The 18,604-nt window shown below is 40.0% G+C and overlaps 1 protein-coding gene across 7 annotated transcripts; it reads right to left on the bottom strand.

The window, feature by feature from the left end:
• Nucleotides 1–97: 97 nt before the first annotated feature.
• LOC113541322 (centrosome and spindle pole-associated protein 1) lies at nucleotides 98–18,573 on the bottom strand. 7 transcript variants are annotated; one of them, XM_053228062.1, is made up of 30 exons: nucleotides 18,385–18,573; nucleotides 15,773–15,845; nucleotides 15,566–15,669; nucleotides 13,820–13,900; nucleotides 13,229–13,324; nucleotides 12,667–13,013; nucleotides 12,437–12,535; nucleotides 11,892–11,965; nucleotides 11,607–11,703; nucleotides 11,258–11,315; nucleotides 10,971–10,985; nucleotides 10,353–10,696; nucleotides 10,075–10,193; nucleotides 9,354–9,441; nucleotides 8,365–8,482; nucleotides 7,746–7,893; nucleotides 7,229–7,381; nucleotides 6,362–6,474; nucleotides 6,117–6,266; nucleotides 5,776–5,919; nucleotides 5,574–5,684; nucleotides 5,083–5,149; nucleotides 4,743–4,869; nucleotides 4,201–4,331; nucleotides 3,281–3,418; nucleotides 2,833–2,876; nucleotides 2,624–2,687; nucleotides 2,084–2,178; nucleotides 1,669–1,807; nucleotides 98–660 (listed from the first exon to the last, which is right to left on the bottom strand). In XM_053228062.1, exons 1-30 carry the CDS (start codon nucleotides 18,409–18,411, stop codon nucleotides 449–451), a joined length of 3,576 nt encoding a protein of 1,191 aa, XP_053084037.1. In that variant the 5' UTR covers nucleotides 18,412–18,573; the 3' UTR covers nucleotides 98–448. The 7 variants fall into 7 exon arrangements, 6 of the variants coding, with proteins under 6 accessions (XP_053084037.1, XP_053084036.1, XP_026794032.3 ...); XM_053228061.1 differs by lacking the exon at nucleotides 18,385–18,573 and adding an exon at nucleotides 16,488–17,104; XM_026938231.3 differs by lacking the exon at nucleotides 18,385–18,573 and adding an exon at nucleotides 16,488–17,104 and having other exon boundaries at nucleotides 10,353–10,663.
• Between the last annotated feature and the right edge of the window lie 31 nt (nucleotides 18,574–18,604).

Here is an 18,604-nt window from a genome sequence, read left to right as displayed (position 1 = left end):
TAGACACGTCATGTGAGACTGCTGCTTTTGGACAAATCAATTGGCCCTACTGTAAACACACTCAGCATTTGTGCTCAACCAAGCAGGAATCCCAAGACTCCAAAAATAATTTATTTCATATTTAAAATACTGTAAAATACATTCTTATAATCATTTATTATACATACATCAAATGTATAAAGACAAGTTAATCATCTATATTAATTTGTACCAGAGCAACAGTGTGCAGTAAAACCTTTCAGGCACTGCTGGTTGGCAGGAGGCAGGCACACACACACACGTTGGTGAAGCTCTGCTCCTCTAGAGATTCATTTGTGGCTTCAGACCCATGTGGCCTGTGCAACTGTTATATCGACAGCAAAGCCAAAACACAACCGACAGACAAACCAGGACATGCAACAAATTTCTCTCACCCCATTTTGGTTTAAAATAAGACCGTGAATGTGCGCTAGCCGTGGTAAGTGGACGGTGCGTCCCATTCGTCTCTCGGCAGGTTGCGGCTGGATGGCCTTCGACCTGCCATCAGCTTCTTCAGCGTCTCTGTGGTGCCGGGGCGGAGCCAGGCCTCCGTGGCGACGGTTGTTGTGGAAACACGGCGGGCAGGGGGTGGAGATGGAGTCTGCTGCCAAAGGTCATCATCTTCATCAGCAGATATTTCTCCTGTAGAGGAAGGACAATTGCAGTAGTTAGTTACAATATTCATCATAATCAGAGGATTTATTAGTAACTTTTAATCACAGTTGATTATCTAAATGTCCAGTGATAAACAAAAAACAAAACAAAAAAACAAAACTGAATTTGCAGCATTTATTCTTTCTACCAGAAAGTGAGCTGAATGAACTGAAATCAAAGCTCTGAACATCACAACAAACATCTACAATGATGATCATTTTCATGCAACTTTAGATGCAAATAAATGTTAGAAATGAAACCTTGTTAAATTTTGATGAAATTTGCATTGTATAGTCAAGCAATAGCACAACTGCTGTCTGAACTGACCTTGTCCTTTATACTGCAGCACAAACGAATAAACATGGAGGATGCACTAATATATTGTGTAAAGTATAAAACACAATGGAGTGTTGTGATGTTATCACCCAAATGTGATTATTTTCCCATAACATGTTACAAAGCATTTTATTCCTCTTATACCACAGCAATTTGCAAAGATTAAATTTTTTTTTTTAAATCAAAGAACATGTCAAGAAACTGCAAAGCACAAAATCTTCTATCCTGAAGACTACAATAGGCATAAGTTACCACTTTACCTGAAAAACCTGACTATATCAATTATACATCTTTGTTGAACAGCATTTTTTCAATCTGTTTATTAGTCTTTGATTATGTGAAGTGTCCATATCACAAGTCTTACATTAATATAAACCTGTGATTTGCCTTACAGATGGAACTTCTACCCAGAGCTCCTTTTTAATTGTTCCTCATCAGTACAATATCACTAGCCAAATTTACTAACATCTTAAGTTACCGCTAAATTGTGAACTGCCCCCAAAATGGAGGACTCTGGTTTCTGTTCTGATCTCAGCCATGCCTATTTAGCAAAGATACATCGTGTGCATGTTTATAGACTGACTGCAGTTTAAGACACTGGGTGGAAATTCACTCAGTATCAGCGTATGAGCTTTGGATTCAGAGTTCTCTCTCTTTCACCTGATCTCCGGTCCTTCTTGCTCATGTCATCCAACACTCTCATCCTGCGCTGGTTCAGCTCTCGCACTCGGTCCAGCTGGAAGCTGTTTGCTGAGCCCAGGGAATAGCTGATCCTCTCTCCGTTGGGGGTCTTCACACCCTGAATAAAAGACATCCACAGCACTGTCACTCAGAACATCACAGTCGCACAGTCACTATCCAACAGACCCATGGATCTCAAAGTGCAGCCCGAGGACCACCAGGGGCCTGTGAACCATAGCCAAATGTGTCAGAATTATTTTTAAAAGATTTACTTACAGGAAATCATAACCCACCATTATCAGTGTGTAAAGGGGTCTCTGGCTGCAAAAAGCTTGAGACTCCTTGCAATACACTTTCTATATCAGTGAGTCGCGCTATAACCAGAAGCACTTACATCAGGAAAGTCTGTCCTCCTGGCTCGCCGTCTTCTCTCTCTAGCAGAGATTCGATCAGAGTGCGGTGTTATCGGGAAAGAATAACCGTTAGCGTCTGCAAAGCAACAAGAACAAGTTAATCAGCACTATATACAAACACCTTGCATTCAGAAAAATCCCAATTTAATGCGATGTTGCTTATAGTAAAAGCAGAAGGAATTAATTTCACATTTTTCATTAACAAGTGGTCATATGACTGGGAAGCTGAAATCAAGAGTTGTGATTTAATATTTATGGTTTTACATCAGGCTTGACTTGACTTTATGATTACACATCACAGAATAATCTGTGAAGATAATCATTTAAGACCAGCCTAAAACCAAGACACCTTCTGCAATCACTGAGAGAGACACTATTCAGCCTCAAAAGCGATTTAAAAAGACATAAGCCTGGTGAGGAGAGAGATTATAGAAAGCCCAGGGAAGAGCGTAAAACTACACTTTACCTCCATTTCTTGATTTTTATTTTTTTTTAATGATTTTTTAATAAAATCAGCTCACCAATAAAAGCACTCTCAGACTCTAACAGCGTGTTTCTCTCAGCCTCTTCGACACAGCTGTTCCTCTGTAGGTATAACCACATCAATAAAAATATAAGGTCAATAAACAGTTGTCAGGGAGAGAGGAAACACAGTGAGGTTAGTCTGAAAGACCACAGAAAAGTGGGTCGCACGGAAGCAGGTCAGCCCTGCAGCACTGCTCTCACTCACCCGACAAGGAGCAGGCTTCATGGGAGATGACAGGTCAAAGTAATCTAATATAAGAGAGACAAGTCAATACAAAGAGTGTGCGTGCGTGCGCATGTGTGTGCGTGCATGAAAACAAGACCTAAAGGACTGGGTGCTCAACTCTATTCATAAAGATATGGGGCTAAATTACATGGCTCCTTCAGGCATCAGGACAGGAAAAATAATCAACACTTCTAGATCAAGATTAATTGTTTATTCCTAGCTGGACATTTGAGCCTAGAATTAATATAGAATTGATAGCTTAATATTGTTTTTTTTTTAATATATATATGTGTTATAAAGCTAAGCAAACATTAAAATCAAATAACATGATGGGGATCAGCCCTTATCCACATCAGTCACCCATTAATTTCCTCTGTATAATGCGCGTTTGTTCATATGCGTGCATGTTTGCGTGTCTGTGTCCGACCGACGGCTCTGGCTCTTTGCATGTTGTTGAGTCTCCGCTTTTGCTCTCGGAGCAGAGCCTGCTGCTGCATCTCCAGGCTGGCCTCATCAGTGGGTGGTTCTGGATACACTTGCCTCACTTCTTCACGAGACTCTGTGTCTGCAAGAAATCCACACAAACAAGCATTTTCACACACACACACACACACACACACACACACACACACACACACAGGTCATCTCTGCTTTCTAGGTTCCATCATTGTGTGACTGACAGGGCGAGCAGCAGAGTTTGCTACATTCCTGCAGTTCACTTGTGTGAGATAACACTAACCAACCACAAACATCTTACACTGCCATGATATTTAGTGTTTCTGTTACTAAGCACAGAAAACAAACTATGAAACAGGACAAAAATACAGGACACTTCCATTTTTTAATTAAATTTTTCCTTCCTGTTAAAATTTGGGTTTGTGTAGAGCTTGTTAAAATGATGTGCTTTCCTGCACATACACATCCTGTATACACACACACACACATACACACATTATACATGCATATGGTGTGGGGGTTTCATGAGGATCAGTCAGAATATGTTAGGAGTCCACAGCTGAAAAAAGGGGTTGAGAACCACTGATTTAAGATTATTTTAACACGTAATGTGTGAGCCTGTTTATGTTTTGTTTAAAACAACTCAATAAAAAAGGCTGCTTTTAAGAATCGAGTTGATAATGAACTGATACCAACACCACTGCTACAAAACATCCCAGGAGCCTCATTTTTGAGGAGCAAAGGATTCCTAAATGTAAATGTATGATTGTAAGAAACATGGCTGGAAGTACACTTTACAGAGATCATGAATCCCTATTTGGTTTGGTGTCCTCATGAAGCTCTGTCTGTGTAATATTGGCCTCTATACATCACTATTCATCTGTATTTTACCTCTGTACTTGAGCTGGTTGAAGTCCTGCATGATCTGCTTGTTCAGTGGTCTGGTGTTTGAAGGTGGTCTCCCTACAGGCACCTGCATCCGCAGCCTGGCCATGTCAAAGGCGTTCAATAGAGGTTGCGCTCTGTGCCCACACACACGCGCACACACACACACACACACACACTAATTGATTATTTAATCATTAAAAACACTACAGTGCCATAGACATAGTACAAGGCGAGGCCCTTTCACTGTGGGATAGAAAAGAGGATTACACAGTGTAAGCTGATGTGAGTGTTTAGCAGGACTGCATCTGTCTCTCTCTCTCTTACACACACACACAAACACACACAGTCCACTAGCATACAAGGCTCTAGAAACCTTCTAACTTGCAACAACTCAAGGATGGTAACACACTTGTTACAGATCTAATTCTAAGGTTAAGTTAGAAATTAATAAGAAATTACCTTCATGTTTATGAACACAATCTTTATATGCCATAAAGTATGCCATGTAAACCAAATGTTAGCAAATGCACCGAGTGATATATTACCTGTTTTTCAAGGGAGTTTGTGTATCCTCTCTGTCTGACTGTAGTAGCTGCCCTTCAAGCCGCTTCTGCTCACTTCTGAGGTGTCTACGCAGAACTGACAACTCCCTGATCACACCCTGCTGTTCCTCTAAAACACAAACACACACACACGTTCATTTCACAATCTAAGCGAGGTTCTTCCACTGAATTAGTACTGTAGCTACATCACAGTAACTAAAAGAAATCCTTTGGCTCTTATTTTTTCCCCCCAAAGAGACGTGATTTTTTTTTGTGACATTCAGGAAATGTCCTTACAAGTTCTATAAATGAGTGGCAAATTTGAGAAGGTGATGCTATTTACCTGCTGCTCTGATCTGGTTCCTCCGTGCAGGAACAGGTGGGGACTGGGGAGTGGAAATAGTCCGAACCTGTGGAATCGCACACAGCACACTATCTAGCTTTTTCCTCATTCGTTTGTCAGTGACACCCCATCAGAAGGTAAGCTCTCTAATGACCGATTTTGTACAGGTTTGCTAGAATTAAATTCAAGCATTTTCCACTCGGTAGATAATCCTTCAGGGTACATTTGGCAAAAAAAAAAAAAAAAAACGATACACTTCAAGATAATTATACATGACAATATGTTCTTGCTGCTCTGGTATGTAACTTGGATTTAAGTTGAACCGGTTGCCAGGCTTAAAAGTTAATGAGCAGGTAATCAATTTTAGCTTTGTAGAAGGCACCTGTCACCTGCAAATATACTTTATGCCCAGTTCTTGAAAACATACCATTAGAAAATAAAGCACTTCTATGACTCTTCCATCACGAGTGCTGTGTTCATACATGACTTACAGAGAAAGCTGTAGCTGACCGTTGGCTGTCGACTGAAGGCGGTCTGGGAGGAATCTGTTGGCCCAGTCTCTTTTGTATTGCAGGGATGGGCGGTGAATGAGACCTGAAGTCCTTTGGGTTCACAAAACATTTTTCACCATCAGTACAACCACAGATGTGCCAGTAAATGCCAAACACTTACTGAGCGAATCATTGCACTGACCTGCTCCAGCCGGGCTAGCCTTTCCTGCTCGTACTGCTGCTTCAATGCCTCGTTCGCCTTCTCTTCTTCCTCCTTCCTCTTCTTTTCGGCCTCTTTGCGCCGCTCCTCAGCTTGCCGAATCATCTCCTGGTTTCTGGCGTTTTGCTGCAAAAGAAGAGGGCACTTGCTAGTTCAAAAACTAACTTGACATTGAAAAACAACTGCAAAGATTCTGAAACGTTCAGCATTACAACAAAGCAGTACATGCACTCAGTTAATATAATGTGTTAATGTCATATTTTTGGTTTCATGTGGAAGATTCCTAGGTGTTCGGTGTTAGTGAGAGAAGCAGGGGAACACACTTCCATTTCCTTGCGTCTTTCCTTCTCCTGCTCCTCCTCAAACTGCCTCTGCATGTGCGCTCTCTCTTCAGCCAGCCTCTTCTCCTCCTTCTCCTCCTCCAGCCTCAGCCTCTCTCTCCTCTCTGCCTCCATCCTCCGCTTCTCCTCTATCTGTTTTTGCCCAAAATTCCATGTCCATCAGAGGCAGTTTCAGAAGTGTACGGTGAATGTGGTGTATGGTGAATATGATGGGAAATGCTCTGTACCTGCTGTTTGAGACTTTCCTTGTATATCTCCTGCTCGCGGAGCTGCTGTGGTGTCGGGAGTTCACTGAACACGTTTCCTCGCGCGTGTGGTGAGGGCCGGGTGAAGGAGGAAACTGCAGGAGGAAATAATGGCTCACTAAAACACTTCAAATGCTTATGGCATTGGTGAGTACAGAAAACACATGGAATACTTAACTAGTTGCAAAATTATTAAACTCTTATAGGATTTTGTTTGTCAAATATCATTTAATCCACGCATAAAAATGACATCAAGCATTGAATCATTTATTCAAAGCACGACTTCAGCCAAAAAGGAAATAAACATTAATTTCCCCCTTTCTTCAAGCCAAGAACTGCTTGGTGTCTAATGTTTGCTTCTTCAGTTTTGCACTGGAGTTACAAGGCTAAAAGTTACTAAAAGTAAATGAAGCTTAAAGCTACCAGTTTAGCATCATGAAAAACTACATGCCTAAATCACACATTCATCTTTGCCAAGCTGTTCTCTATCTCAAATACATTTAAGTAGTTTCTGACACTGTAGGATGCCATGTGAGCTCAGTGTCTTCTGATCATCTTTATCTTTACTATTTATAGAACAGTAAGATCATTGAATCATTTCCTTTCACAACACAGCATCTGTCTCAGGTAGGAGATAGATACACTGTACATTTCATGTGATCTGTGTAACTGTATAGTTCATATTTGACTCTCTCTCTCTCTCTCTCTAAAAATTTTATATATAAAATATGATAATCACTAGCTAGCTTCACTAGCTATTCACCTACATCTGGGGTAAGGGAATAATTGTGCAAAAATGATCAAAGTATTCCTTTAAGATTGGATCTCACAGGGTTTGCACATGTATACCTTTGTTATCTGAAACTCTGTGTAAAGAAGAATCCTTATCCTCTGCTCTTGATGTAGCTCCAGTCCAATCCACCGATGCTATGGCTCTTCTGTTACGTGATTCTGGGTTCACATAGGCCTCCTCATTAGTCCTGTGCATACGCTTTAGATCACCTAGAAATGGATAAAGAAAGCGAATGCACTACTTCTTAGATTTACACGTAACAGAAAACAGGCCACAATCACTTCTCTGAGGTTTCAAACAACTTAGCAACAGAATCTTGCAGGAAATCTTACTTTGTTACCAAGAGCATGTCAGTATCAGTGATTACTCAGTGCTTTAATATCGAGTACTGAATTGTAAAAATGAAAACTGGATCAGCGCATCTCTAGCTGCTATACAACATAAAGGAAACTCCTTATATTACAGAATATCAGTAGAATTAAACTAATGGAAAAAACCAAATCAACAATAAGATACTTTAAAGATGTACATATACAGAGAGAACTTGGGAACCAGGAATCAGTGTGGCCTTACTGATGAGGTTTCCTCGGTCATCCCTAAGTGGAGCCCCAGCTCCTCCTCTTCCCCACGGCTCATAGGCTTTCATCTCTGCCTCCAGTTTAGCCTCGTACCGTTCCTTCTCCTCCTTCTCCCGTCTCCTCCTTTCCTGCCTCTCTTCAATCTGTGGCAGGAAACAACCATATCAGTTTCATAACGACTTAATATTTCTAAATTATTATTATTTTGACCCAAGAGGATAGACAAGCAAGGTAAGTTGATTATGCTAGTCTTAGCATGCCTCTGGGTTTTCCGTTACCTTACAAAAATGCTGACACCACTCCTGCCTGATCTCTTCCTGTCAAAACACTGTAATCATTAGACTGACTGGCTGGCTCCTCTTCTCCTGCCATCATAGTGCTCCAAAGGTGCTCAACATTTAGGATTTCAATACTACACTGACTGATCTGTAATGAGCTACATCCCTGCTCATAATGCTAATATGATCTGTCACAAAGAAATAAGGTGAAAAAAAGAATTGCTGAATTTGCAGACCTATGTACAGAAGCATGTCTTAGGTATTTTTAGATTTACAGGTAGCCTGGTTGTGCTTAGCCTGCAGTACAGTTCCAGATGCTAATACTTTATATTTTACCTGTTGTTTAAGTGCATCCTTGTAGCTTAGAACTTGGTCCTTGGGATGTTGTTGCCTATCAGAAGGATATGCTCCAGTCCCAATTCCAGAAGGATAAGTGCCATGCTGTGGAGCTGGTCTACAGAAACATTAGAGAGTGTTCTCATTTATAGGACAGAGAACAGAGGGGGAGTCATAAACCTTGTACTGATGTACAACTGGAAGTCTGCTGAACCATAAGAGTGGAAGAGTAACAATGTGGCTACAATATCTAAATTTTGGCCTTGATGCTGATGCCGCAGTAAATTTCACAATAAGTAGGGATACCGATATTATTTACTCATTCTCGTAGCCATAAAAAAAATGCTAAAATGATAACATCTTCTTCCAGGTAATGCTATGTGACGTAATCTTAGTGTATGGTACCAAGTTAATGAACAGATGACACAAAATGACAATGATCTGGATGCATTTCATGATCAACAACAATCAAAGCAGACTGCAAACACATCAAGAGGAGTAGGAGCTACAGGCTCTACAATACAAGTAACCTGATAAAACATATTAAATGTAAAACTCAGCACACGATACTAGCAGCAACCAACACTGCAGCAAACAGTAGCTAGGTGAGGAAAAACACGTCTACAGACAAAGCTATGTGAGTGAAAATAACACTTTCTGCTTTCAGACAGTAAGCTAAATAGACAAACTAAACTAATTCTTTCCTGCCTTTTTTAAAAATGTTTTAATTCCGTTTTACACCACTCTGCTACTTTTGTGCAAATACTCAAAAGCATCGGTCTTACAGCAAATAATAAGGCCAATGCTTTATGGTGGATTATTTTAGGCGGATTTTCAGTTGGAGGACCCCTGCTGAAAGTGGAGTTATTAAGACTAGGACAAATAAAACTGGCCTTTATTAAAAGGAACCTTCTTTGTAAAGATTATTAAGATAGTAAATGAATGAAATGTACAGCAAGTGGTTCAAAGACAGGATAAAGAGCACCTACTGTGCAAAGACTCCAGCGGGAGGCTGACGGACAGGTGTAAGTGCTCCGGCTGGGAGATTAGGTGATGGCTGCACTGCTGGAGGTCCATCTAACACAAACACACACATTAAAGACTGCATACCTTCTTAGGATGTACATAGTAACACACTAGTTGATGTGTAAATAAGGTTAAAGGTGGTTTGAAAATGTTAAAATAAAGCCTTCTAATACTAAAGATCTGCCACTTAACAGATATTTTACATTGACAGTTTCCACAAATATAAAACCAATAAAAATACACACACCTATAAAAACAAGTCTAGTCCTTTATTATTACTTCGTATGCCTCAAATAAACCTTAAATTATATTCTTCAACCAGGAAGAAAGCTATTGAAGAAAAACTATTTCAGACATTTGCCCTTGCTGTGACCTTGACCCTGTATTACAAAATCTCAATCAGTTCATCTGCTGGTTACAATGATAATTCCATATAAATCCAACACAAATTCAACCACTCATTATTGACATATAATCGCTCTAATGAGGATCTCAGATGGACACATGGACAACATGAAAATCATAATGCCTCCACCACCTAGGGGCAAATAAAGTTGAATTCCCCTTTAGTATATTTTGTCTACCTACTAATTTGGAAAGGTCTGCTAGAATTGTCACATATTAAATGGGCTATTAAAACATAAAATTTATTTAAAAAGCCAAATCAAAGTTAAAAACACTCACAGTAGGTGAGATTAGGGTCTAGGGGATTCCTGGCTCCATAGTAATAGTAGGCTTCATCGTATGGAGTGCTGTATGCCTCAGAGAGGGTGGGCGCCAGTGGAGGAGGAACTCTTGCAACTCTGAGATCACAGTGCGAAACAGTCCATAGAAACACAGTTTATAAACTCACAAATACAGTCTATAGATTAGATGAAATCCATACTGATTAAACTGGACCAGCACTGTGCCGTACCAGGTAAATATCTGTAAAATACATAAACGTGTGTTATAAAGATCACCTGGGGGCAACCATTTCTCCAATAGTTCCTGAGAGGTCTTTGTGAAAGTTTTCACTGAAGGCTGTGACGCCACTGTTCCCGACTCCAGTGCTCGCCGTGTTACCCAGGTGCCCCAGAGCGGCGCTGTATTCCAGAATAGGAGACTGGAAGGCCACACGGGGTCTCTCAGGCGGCTCTTTCTCCACTTCTTGTGACCTCTTGTCCACGTCTGCCCCGAGGGTGTCCAGTCCTATTCCGGGCTTGTAGGGCACATCCCGTCTCCTGCCTTCATGCTCCCTTCTTACAGCACCAAACTGCTTAATCCTGTCAGGCTGTGGGAGACCAGGCAGGTATACGGTCATATACTGAAACAAAAAGCATGTTGTATTAATATGGTTCTAATAAAATATTGTAAACACGAACAAAATGGGGTTCCAAAAAGCAGACCATGTTTATTCAGTTTGTATTATTAAAAAAAAAAAAAAAAAAAAAAAAAAAAAACAACCTGAGGCAAAAAATAAATACATAAATAAAATAATAATAATCTATAGTGGAATGTGCAGGAATGTGTTGCAATGAAAAATAGTTGAACAAAGCAAGCCTGCCATCTACTGTACAAAAAAAGAGCCACACATTTACCTGCTTCTGTTGGTGCTAAAAACACATCACAAGGCAGGTATCAGGCACCACATATCAACATTTACTTTCAGCTATTAAACACTTAATGTGCACAAATCAGTTCAGCAAATTAAGCCTTCAGATCAGATATATTAAACAACTGGCTTACAAAACTATTTTCACATCCCACTGGCACAATGTTTTAACTTGATTTGTATGCAAAGTCGCATGCTTTAGCAACTTTTTCGACTACAGCACACCAGACGTATAACAGATTGACTTCACAGACAGTGTAATGACTTGAATACCTCTTTCTCTGGATCAATAGCCCCTGTAGCAGCAACTCTCAATTCGAGCTCCTTTTCCCTACAAAATACAATTATCATCAAGAATAATATCATATGTCAAACATTTTCAGTCTTTTTCATTTTGCAGTGAATCAGTCATAATGCAGCTAAGGCAAATACAGATACACCTTATCACTTATTAAGCAAGAAAGCATTGATTTATCAGTTAAACCACATAGCCATAGCAGATGAACTAAAAACTAAATAAGATATTTGAGTGAAAAAACTGTTCGAATATGCGAACAAGAAGATAATTGCATGAGAGGCAGATAATTGTGTTAGAAATCTTCACGCAGCGCAATGCACCCACTTTCTCTTATTTCTCCGCTGTTCAGCCATTTGCTCCAGCAGCTCCTGTCTATAGCGCTCCTTCCTTCTCTGAACAGCCTCCTCACCCTCAGCAGCCCCTATTTAAGTAATTAAAAAATAAAGAACACACATTTTAAAGAAAAATCCAGCAAACGTATAGGTTTTAAAATCTAAATCCCAGCAGTGCATTTCAGCTATAGACAGTCAAACAGACATCACTCATCTATGCAGTCATATATAATCAGGTACGTCTTTATTAAAGAGGTGACGAAGCTACTAATCTTACCAATCATAAGTCCTGTAGCAAAATCTGTCATGTTCCTCTTGTTCGCAGCTCTGGTTTGTGCTGGTACAAGTGGACTGCAGGACAATCAGGAACCAAAAGCAAAAGCTGGTAAACCACAAGGACAGTCCAGTACACTTCACACTCTAATCTGCCTCAGATTGTGCCATGGCTCTACATCCCACACCCTACTCAAAGAAACACTTTGGAAAGGTCTGATCTGCAGCACTTCCCATCTTTCTAAAGATCGATGCTTCCAACCAGCAAGCTGCCTAATAAATCTTATCCATTCCTGCATGTTCTGGCTGACTGCATCTCTTTCGCTTATAGACACCCTGATCGAGATGAACAGAAAGCCTGACTAAAATATAAACTCAAAAACCCAGCATAAACAACAAATTCCTAAGTTTCCATCACAAGCAAAAGCAAAACAGAAGAGGATTTATTTGTGCATTGCCTCATTAACTACATAAATGCAATTTACTTTCACTCTTGCTTAAACCCCAACATTAGAAAATCCAATTACTGTAATTGCTCTAAATCAGTACTTGGCTTTAATCGGTGCCAGTGGAGTCCGTCTGTTTTCCTCTTGATGGTCCTCTTCATTAACAGAAGGAACCTCCAGTTCTCTTCTCTCCTGAGTTAACCTGTTCAGTAGGAATACAATCAGCTAAAGACAGTCAGGGAACTCTCATCCATGACCATGCAAATCAAACAGATTTAAAGAAATCACACATGAATGCAACAGAGGAACCATGTGTTTATTACTGCAACACACCTATCAGCTCTGTGTTGGAGTTTTCTGTGTCTCCTGCCAGCTAGCACAGACTCAGTTCGATGTTTTGGCCTCCTCTTTTGCAGGAGCTCAAGCTCCTCTTGTTCCTCCTCATCAGAGTTCAGCTCCTCCTCAGAGCTGTAGCGCTCCCTCCTGGACCTCCTGTGCCAGCGTTTGGGTATGTCCTCTGCACCTCTTCGCGCTGGCGTCAGGGCAGTGCTGGGCACAGGTTCAGTCGGGTTGTCCCTCTTGGAATACTGCACCCTCTCTGGACTCTTCCGTCCTCGTGGTTTTGGAGAAAACGATGGATGGTATGAAGTTGTGGACATGAAATAATCTTTTCCAAGGGCCTGGGGCCAGATAGACACGTTATTACTCAACATTGTAGTAATTAAACATTTAAAACAAGACAAAAAAAAAAAAAGAAATTGAAGACAATAAGGAGGGTGTTTCTGTATTGATGGTCAAGTTCATTTAGAAGACTGGAACCTTCAGACCCTCCTATTTTTTCCATTTGAAGATCTACACCATAATTTAGTCGTAATGAAACACTGTCAACTCAAACCTGTGGTGCATTTGAAGTTTTTCTTATCTTCTGTATTTCCTCGTCTCCTCTGAGTAACGGACTGTAGTCCTTAATCCTCTCATCTTGCAACTTGTCCTGATAAAATTAAAACACCTCAATTTTAAAACCACAAATAAGTGTAATAAATCATGACCTATTCTCATACCGGTTACTTTAGTAACATCATGAGCTAGAAATTATAGGTCAAGCTGAAGTTAAAGGTAACTTTCAAAAAAAGAAAAAAAAATCAGTTTAAGGAAGTGTAGACAACACATTAAAGCATAACAACATTCATGTAACATTATACAGTATACCTGAGCTATCAATTCACCTCAACAGTGAAGAATAGCAGTGTAGCAAACAGCAACAGACCCAAATGGCAGTGCATAGTGTTGCTACTGGACACCAAATCTCTTACAACATGTGTGAACAAACTCCAGTTCGTGTTAAACTCCTCACTCTATTGTGATAGGCTGGTGTTGCGTTATACATAATGTATTCGCTCCTTTGATTACCATCTCTACTGCAAACACGCGCACACGCACACACACACACACACACACACACACACACACACACAAATACACTCACTTTAGTAGATCTTCTCTCTCTTGTGGGCAGAGACAGTTTTTGTTGTTGAGAGAATGGCTCACTGATATCGACATTTTGTTTCTAGAATGTAAGACCAAAATAAATTCTTCATTATAACTTCAGAAAATGTAAGAAAGATTTAAATACATAAACGCATTTCTGAACTAGACTGCCTTATACTTTACACACAAGAATGAGGATACAAACCTCTTATATGAAAACTAATTCTAACTTCAGTTGTCATTATTGCAACTTATAAGACAGCGCATCTGACTGGACAGTGTGTGTGAATTAATTCTCTGTAATCCCAATCCCGTCTTTATCAGATGTACTTTTCTGCTCAAACAAATAACGTCTGCTTGAGCACTGCAGATTCCCATTGTGTAGTTGAGATTTCGGAGGTGTACACATTGTCTCCTCTACAAGCTATACTCTGTACTTCAAAAAAAAACAAAACAAAAAAAAAAAAAAACAGTTTATGCCCAAATCTCAACCACTCTATAATCTCACCTTTAGATTTGTACCCAGGAACTGCTGCTGTAATCATAAATACTGTCCTGTGCTTATTCCAGGACTATTTACAAAATGCTCATACTGAACACCTTTTCAACACACCTCGTATTGTTTGTCATTACTCTTCTACACAGATATCTTATGATTTCTAATCCCACCCAGAAGAGGAAGGGTTTCCTTTTGAGTCTGATTCCTCTCAATGTTTCTTCCTCATGTCATCTCAGGGAGATTTTTCTCACCACTGCCACATTTGATTTTCTCATTAGAGATCCAAATCTATATCTGGATTTCTGTAAGGCTGCTTTGTGACAATGTTTATGGTTAAAAGAGCTACACAAATAAAACAGAATCAAATATATATTTCCATAAAGCATTCTTTGTACTCTGAAACAAATATATTTACCCAGGTCTCCAAAGAAGTATAAATCAGTCTTACACTAGATCACTTCTGTTTTAGTCTCACTGGTGTGTGCATGCAGTGTTCCTTAGACACCGATGGAAACCTCACCTGGGCTTGTTAATGAGCTGATAAGCCAGATCACGTGTGGTAAAGCCAGGCAACACTAAATGTACCCTGCAGGGTACTGGATTATTCTAGATATAGATAGATACCTAGGCTCCAAATAGAGACTAGCAATTTCCCTGCTTTAGAACTTTTTATTCATTGGTCTGTCACCAGTTTCAGTAGGCGTGTTAGACCAGGACAATATTTCTCAGTCCTGGTCCTGGAATACAACCACCTACACATTTTCATGCTTTCTCTGCTGCCAACTCACCTGATTTAACTCATCTGACTACTGAGAATGTGAAGGACACTCTAGGAACAGAAATTAAAAAAACAACTGTGTATTTCTGTGTAACAAATTTAACTGTGCTAGACTCCAGCCACATGGCTTTGCTCGACTGGTATATTAAAAGCAGTCGACAGGATCAAGGGTCTACGGTGTGATCCTGAGCTTGGGTTACTCTCTCTGCATGTTCTCCTCGTGTCTGTGTGGGTTTCCTTCCACCTCACAAAACCATAGTTCAGAACAGTAGGTGGATGAATTACACTAAATTGCCCTTAGGTGTGAATGAGTGCCATGTGACGGACTGATGTCCCATTCAGGGTGTATCGCCACCTTCATGCCCGGTGTTACTGAGGCTGGCTCTGGATTCACCACAACCCTGACCAGGATACAGCGAGTACTAAGTTAAATGAATAAATGAATGATTAGCAGAAGCAGTGATCACCTCAGACACGTAGCGCCTGTAATCCAGACGAAGCTCTTCCTTCAGCCTTTGCTTCTTCCTCTCATACTCCTCTCCCAGCTGCAAACTTAAACCATATCCGTCATCTGACACCAAGAAAGAAGAAGAAATAAATAATAATCATTAAGAACTACATTTAGATAACATTGAATATTTATGTATTATTATACTGCTGGATTATGAGCCCACCTTTATTCTGTTTGGTCTGTGACGTGGTTTTGCCAGGAGGCTCAGTTTCCTCTGCATTTTGACCAAAGCTTGACTAAAGAGCAGCAAAATGAAAAAGAGGTTTCCATAAATATAATGCTTTATGGGTGAAATTAAATAAGATTTGAAAGATTTTTTTTTAACTCATTGAACCTGCTTTCATTTCCACCCATGTACACAAGGCTTCATCCCCAAAACTTAAGGTGGTTTAACTCAAGTTTGCAAGTTAACTCGAGTTACCATTAGCAAGGACTGTCATTATACCAAATTCTAGCACTCACAGACATTCAAGTGCTTGAAAGCAAAGTTACAACTCTGTAAACATGCAACATGCAACTTCTCCTCATAATGATTAATGTGAAGGGGCTTTGGGGAGCGTGTCTATAAAATAACTGACAGCAAGCCAATCCAAACACAAACACACATTCCGGACCGGAAGAAAGGTTTCCAAACTGTTTTTTTTTCCAGCTTCATAACAGACTTCTTCTGAGATAATGGCTTAAACTTTTTTTTACTAATAATTTCTACATATTTTGCCACATTATTCGTACTAGTAAGAAACGAAAAACATTGACTAATTGCACCTTTAATAAACCAGCGCGCGCGCGCACACACACACACACAGACACACACACACACAGGCGCGCGCGCGCTGACCTGAAGCTCTCCTGACCGGAATTCAATCAAACTACGTCACCTTCATTTCCATATAAGGCATGTATCCACTTTCTGTCACTATCTTCGGTTTTTCTTCGACAAAGTTGTCATTCCTGCCGGTTTCCATACTTCTCCCTCCTTGTTTGGTTTATTTATTTTCAGTATGCAGTGTGTTTAGAAGAAGTAAAGATGGTGAAAATGCTTGTTTGGGGAGCGCAGGGTCTGTAGCACGATAGCAACCGAACATAGCAAGTTTTTCTCGTCAGGCTCGAGAGTAGAAAAGCGGTCTCGTGAGGTTGCTTAGCAGCCTCCCAGCCAATCAGATTTCTAATTCAACAAGCATCACGACGGTATCCTGGCAACCGGAGAAGAGCAACCAGGCGCGCGCAACCCACGCTATCTTTACTTCATTTAAAAAGACACTCGATAACGGAGTCGGTGCGCGCGCGTAGCTTCTTTATCTAACTATTTAAACATAAGAGTCGACCATGAATGCTTCTTTAAACAAGAAAATGTTCCTGTACTTCGTCTTCGTTTGCTCAGCGTCCTGTGAATCAGTATAAATGAAGTATCTTGTGTTGTATTTTCGTTACCGCAGCTGTTTAACGTAAAAAGCCGCGATGTGCTAATGAGGCTTATCGGCATATCAAAATAAAAGTCTTATTTTGCAGCTTATTTTGGGAAATGAGTGAATAACACAAAATACATACAACGTATTGTGTTAATTGTGTGAACTTCTATCAGAGATTTAAGGCAATTTAAACACATTACGGGATCAAAGAACCCCTAATATATAGGAACATTTTTTGTAAAGCAATAAAAGAGTATTCACATGCTGATAAAACAATTTATGTAAGGAATAAAACATTGGATGTGTGCTATTATAGGAAACAGTTACCGTTACCACTCAGAGTGGTTAATGATAGTGTATTAGAGCAAGCACGTCAATATAAGATAATGGTTTATCTTGCAGTTGTTGGCACTTCTGTCAGAGCTGCTGTTATAGAAAAGTAACATAAAAACATCTTCTGACTAATCAGACGCACAAATTCAACACCTCTGTGGTAAAAGAGCAATTACTGATTTTTTTCATCGCTAATTCCGTAGTCATAAAAACAATCACATGGTTTGCTTAATGCAGCTTTATTGTCAGTTTAATCTGATACTGAGATGCCTGTGGGTTGGCCATTATTTTTACAATATGATTGAATAAAGTCCTGAAGAGCCATCGTGTGATCACGTGTCGATTTGGAATGGTGGACTTTTAATTTGAAAAAATCCTGTCCGCTTCCGCTTCTGCCAAGAGATTACTGCAGTACCTTAGAGTGGCGCTAGAGGGCGCGAGAGTCCTCAGTGAATTACAGTGAATGGACCTAAAGGACTAAATTGCTAGCGTTACTGTTTAATAATAGATTCACTTACTTTTCCTTCTAAAAAATGATGTGATATAAAAAACATTTAATTATCTTCTATACATATAAACAGATTTTAAATGTGCCTACTATACTGTTTGCAGTAGTGATTCAGTCACAGTCCGATAATGTAAACTCCAAACCCATAAAATATCTGGGGTAAAAGCTGAGCAAGTATAGGTCACTTCCGGTACAGACGGAAGTCTAGTCCTTACAACCGAGGCAGGTGTTGCCCTTTATTTTTTTCCCTACCTGTATTCCGGTAAATCCCGCCTCCTGCTTTATGATTGGTTACTAGTACATACGCACTATTCGTCCACCGATTGGACAGTGAAATTGCTAATAAGGTAAAACAACTGAGATAACTGAACATTACATGCACCGTATCTGGACTAAATATTAGATATTATCTACGTTTAGTGTTTATAAACAGGTAATTTACGGGGTTTGTCCTCACATACTATCCATATTAGACTAAACATATGTTATGAGGCAGAGTAAAATTAATAATAATATAAACGTTACCAGAGTTTGTGAGTTTTTTATCCGCATGGTTTTACATGGCTGAGAATTGAACACTCCAATCTGACCTGCCAATATGGCGGACGCGTTGACCCAGTCACTTGTAGTGCTATATGGTTGCTATGGTGATGTGAACACCTTGGTAGCTGTCCAATCAGCGGGCTTCTTTGAGTCCGAACTGCTCAGCCAATCCCAGAGGAGGAGGCGGGATATGTCGGAATAC

This window comes from Pangasianodon hypophthalmus, chromosome 22 (genome assembly GCF_027358585.1).
Source record: "Pangasianodon hypophthalmus isolate fPanHyp1 chromosome 22, fPanHyp1.pri, whole genome shotgun sequence".
Taxonomy (NCBI): domain Eukaryota; kingdom Metazoa; phylum Chordata; class Actinopteri; order Siluriformes; family Pangasiidae; genus Pangasianodon; species Pangasianodon hypophthalmus.
The sequence above is the reverse complement of the archived record's forward strand: the minus strand, read 5'-3'. Positions and strand labels throughout refer to the sequence as shown.